A 3,219-nucleotide genomic window follows, 5' to 3' on the forward strand; every position below is an offset into this window, starting at 1 on the left:
TGTATTTTTACTGCATTTCTCATCGACAACAGTACAAGACGAGCCAACTCAGGCAAGTGAGGCTGCCCAGTTCAACTATAAATGTAAGTTGTGTGTGTGTGTGTGTGTGTGTGTGTGTGTGTGTGTGTGTGTGTGTGTGTGGTTTTGAGAAAACACTGCTGTAAGACACCAATTGTAATTCAGACGTGCCGTGAATTAAAGTTATTTAGAGGGATACACTCAGTCAAATGTTTGAGAACCACTGCTATAGATGACTAGAAATGATGATTATAAATTACTGTAGAGCAGTGGTTGCCAGGTGTCCTTGAGGGAGTTTCAGGGGGTCCCCAGCTAAATGATAGTTAAGAACCAAATGGACCCTTATGTGTCTGTAACTCAGAGATATATTGTACAAATGGCTTTGATTTTACAATATACATTGGGGGTCCCAGAGATAGAAATGCCATTAAATGGGGGTTCATAGCCTAGTTCAGGTCAAACTGGGGGTCCCTTGAAATGAAACTGTTTGAAAATCGCTGCTAGAGCCGTAAAAACATTTTTATGGGGGTCTGTCCCTGGCATATCTTTTCTAATGGGGGTCCGCAGGATAATGAGTATAATTTTGGGGGTCCTTGACATGAAAAAGTTTGGGAAGCACTGCTATAGAGGACTAGATGAGTATACTATTATTGATGTACTTTATTTTTAGGGACCACCACTTCCAACAAGAGGTTCATCGAGCTGAGGAGGGACCATGAGGACCTGTTCACCGGCCAAAAATACACTGCAACTGCATCTTGGACGTGAGTAGAAAATTTGTAGTATGCTACCATAATCCCAACATTGGACTGTGATAATCAATTTTTTTGTGTAAAGATTACCTAAAAGGGACATTTCAATTTATTTGGGTCATTTTGTGAAAACAGTTTTAAGTTGCTTGAGATTAGATATTTGATATTAATTTTATCAGACAGTTTCTTTTACAAACCCATTGTAAATTCAAACTCCATTTTAACCACGTTAGATTCATTACAAACACCCGTCCATGGTTCTGGTGACTCAGTGCTATTGTCCTATAGATTCATTACAAACACCCGTCCATGGTTCTGGTGACTCAGTGCTATTGTCCTATAGATTCATTACAAACACCCGTCCATGGTTCTGGTGACTCAGTGCTATTGTCCTATAGATTCATTACAAACACCCGTCCATGGTTCTGGTGACTCAGTGCTATTGTCCTATAGATTCATTACAAACACCCGTCCATGGTTCTGGTGACTCAGTGCTATTGTCCTATAGATTCATTACAAACACCCGTCCATGGTTCTGGTGACTCAGTGCTATTGTCCTATAGATTCATTACAAACACCCGTCCATGGTTCTGGTGACTCAGTGCTATTGTCCTATAGATTCATTATTAATTACAAACACCTGTCCATGGTTCTGGTGACTCAGTGCTATTGTCCTATACGTGAGGGGGCGGGTTGAAGTAGATTATAGTACATGGATTAAAGTTCTCAGTCGCCACAACTGACTTCAGTCATTTGGATTCCATATAAACCAGCTTGTCTGCACACCAAAAATAGCAGATATACAAGCTCACGTTGCAGTGCGACATGTTGTGACTTGTGAGCTTGTAGATTGGCTATTTTCAGTCATTTATTAATTCATGTTATTTTAAGGTGAAAGTGATCAAACTAGCAATAGAATACACGTTTAGAAGCATATTCCAGAAACATTAACGGTCTCAGAAATGCCATGATTTTTTCAGCTGGTCTACCTAAAACATCATTACATTGACATTATTGAGATTTTATTTAGCTTTATTCCATGTATAGTATAATGCACTTAATACTTTAACCTTCTTACGGTTGCATCTCTGTGTTAAATTATGTATTGTCTCTATTGTGTTAATGTGGTGTATTGACTTTAATCTGTTGTTGTTAGTGTCATTCTGGAGAAAATGGGCCTTGATAAAAAGGTACTGCCTAAGCAGGCCAAGAAGAAGTGGGAGAACTTCAAGGCCAAATACAAAGTAAGTATGTAATTATACCTATATAACTTTTTTTAATCAGGACATTTAATAGGGCCAAGTTCTAATGTTTATGACATGGCAACCTGTTGTAAAGTCATCATTGGACCACAACAAAACATATTACCCAAGCACAAAAGCCATCTTTTTTTTTAACAATAAGGGAATTCTAACTTGTCTGAGGTGTAGCACTACTGCCATACAAATAACCTGTTAAGCCAGTGGTTCTGAAACCTTCATTTTCCACTGCCTTAGGAGTGCAAGTATCCAAAGACGGGTGAGGGGGTGGATGGAAAGTCCACAGCTGCCACATGGGCCTACTTCGACCTCATGGACGAAGTGTTGGGGCAGAGGCATTCCATCAACCCCCCTGTCCTGCTCGCCTCCGCTGCCGAGGACGCCTCCGCTGCCGAGGCCATACCAGACCCTAGCGTGTCTGGTACAGCTGCACTGGGGTCTGGAGCAGGGTCAGGAACACCAGGGCCCAATGTGCAGGCTGGCCCGAAGAAGAGGGGGAGAGATGATGAGCTCCTTGAGCTCCTCAAAGAGGACATGAGTCTTCAGAGGGAGGCAGAGGAGCGGAGATCGAGAGAAAGCGGAGAGAGGATGGACCGGCTGTTCTCTCTACTGGAGAGAATGGTTGATAAATAGTTTACATTTAAATGTAGTAGAGAGAACAGCCAGTTCGTCCTCTCTCTGCAATGTGTAATGTTCACGTTCAGTTCAGTGCAATCTATTTTCAGTTCAGTGCAATCTATTTGTTTGTGTTTAATGTTCAATTAATTTACTTTTTATTTATTTATTTGTGTAAAATGTTCTACTGGAATTACTTGATTTTGACCTGTTTTTTTTACATGATTAAGTTGAGTCTGAGAAACGGTATCCTGTTCAATGTTCATTCATTTATACCGAAGACAAAATAACAATAAATACATTTTGTATTTACAACGTTGAATTGAACTATTTACATACTCATACATAAAGTCATACAATGCTATACATACAACATGGGATGCACCGAAAGGGAAATACTTGGCCGAAACTGAATACCGAATATAGGAAACAGTTGGCCGAAAACCCGAATATGATTAATATTATATATATTTTTTCCTACCATTGCTGTCATGGCCGTACCTTAAAGCTGAGGTACGGCCAAATAAGGTTTATGGCAAAATAAATGGTTATGGCAAAAATTAACTTAAATAATA

The 3,219-nt window shown here is 39.9% G+C and overlaps 1 protein-coding gene across 1 annotated transcript; it reads left to right on the forward strand.

Moving 5' to 3' along the window:
- On the forward strand, nt 1-2,662 carry LOC306932935 (uncharacterized protein; the record flags this gene model as incomplete). Its single annotated transcript, XM_079514908.1, has 4 exons — nt 1-83; nt 689-782; nt 1,927-2,014; nt 2,267-2,662. The coding sequence occupies exons 3-4, from the start codon at nt 1,943-1,945 to the stop codon at nt 2,660-2,662; spliced, it is 468 nt and encodes a 155-aa protein (XP_079371034.1). The 5' UTR covers nt 1-83; nt 689-782; nt 1,927-1,942.
- Between the last annotated feature and the right edge of the window lie 557 nt (nt 2,663-3,219).

Source organism: Electrona antarctica (assembly GCF_951216825.1).
Source record: "Electrona antarctica genome assembly, chromosome: 11".
In the NCBI taxonomy this organism is placed as follows: Eukaryota; Metazoa; Chordata; class Actinopteri; order Myctophiformes; family Myctophidae; genus Electrona; species Electrona antarctica.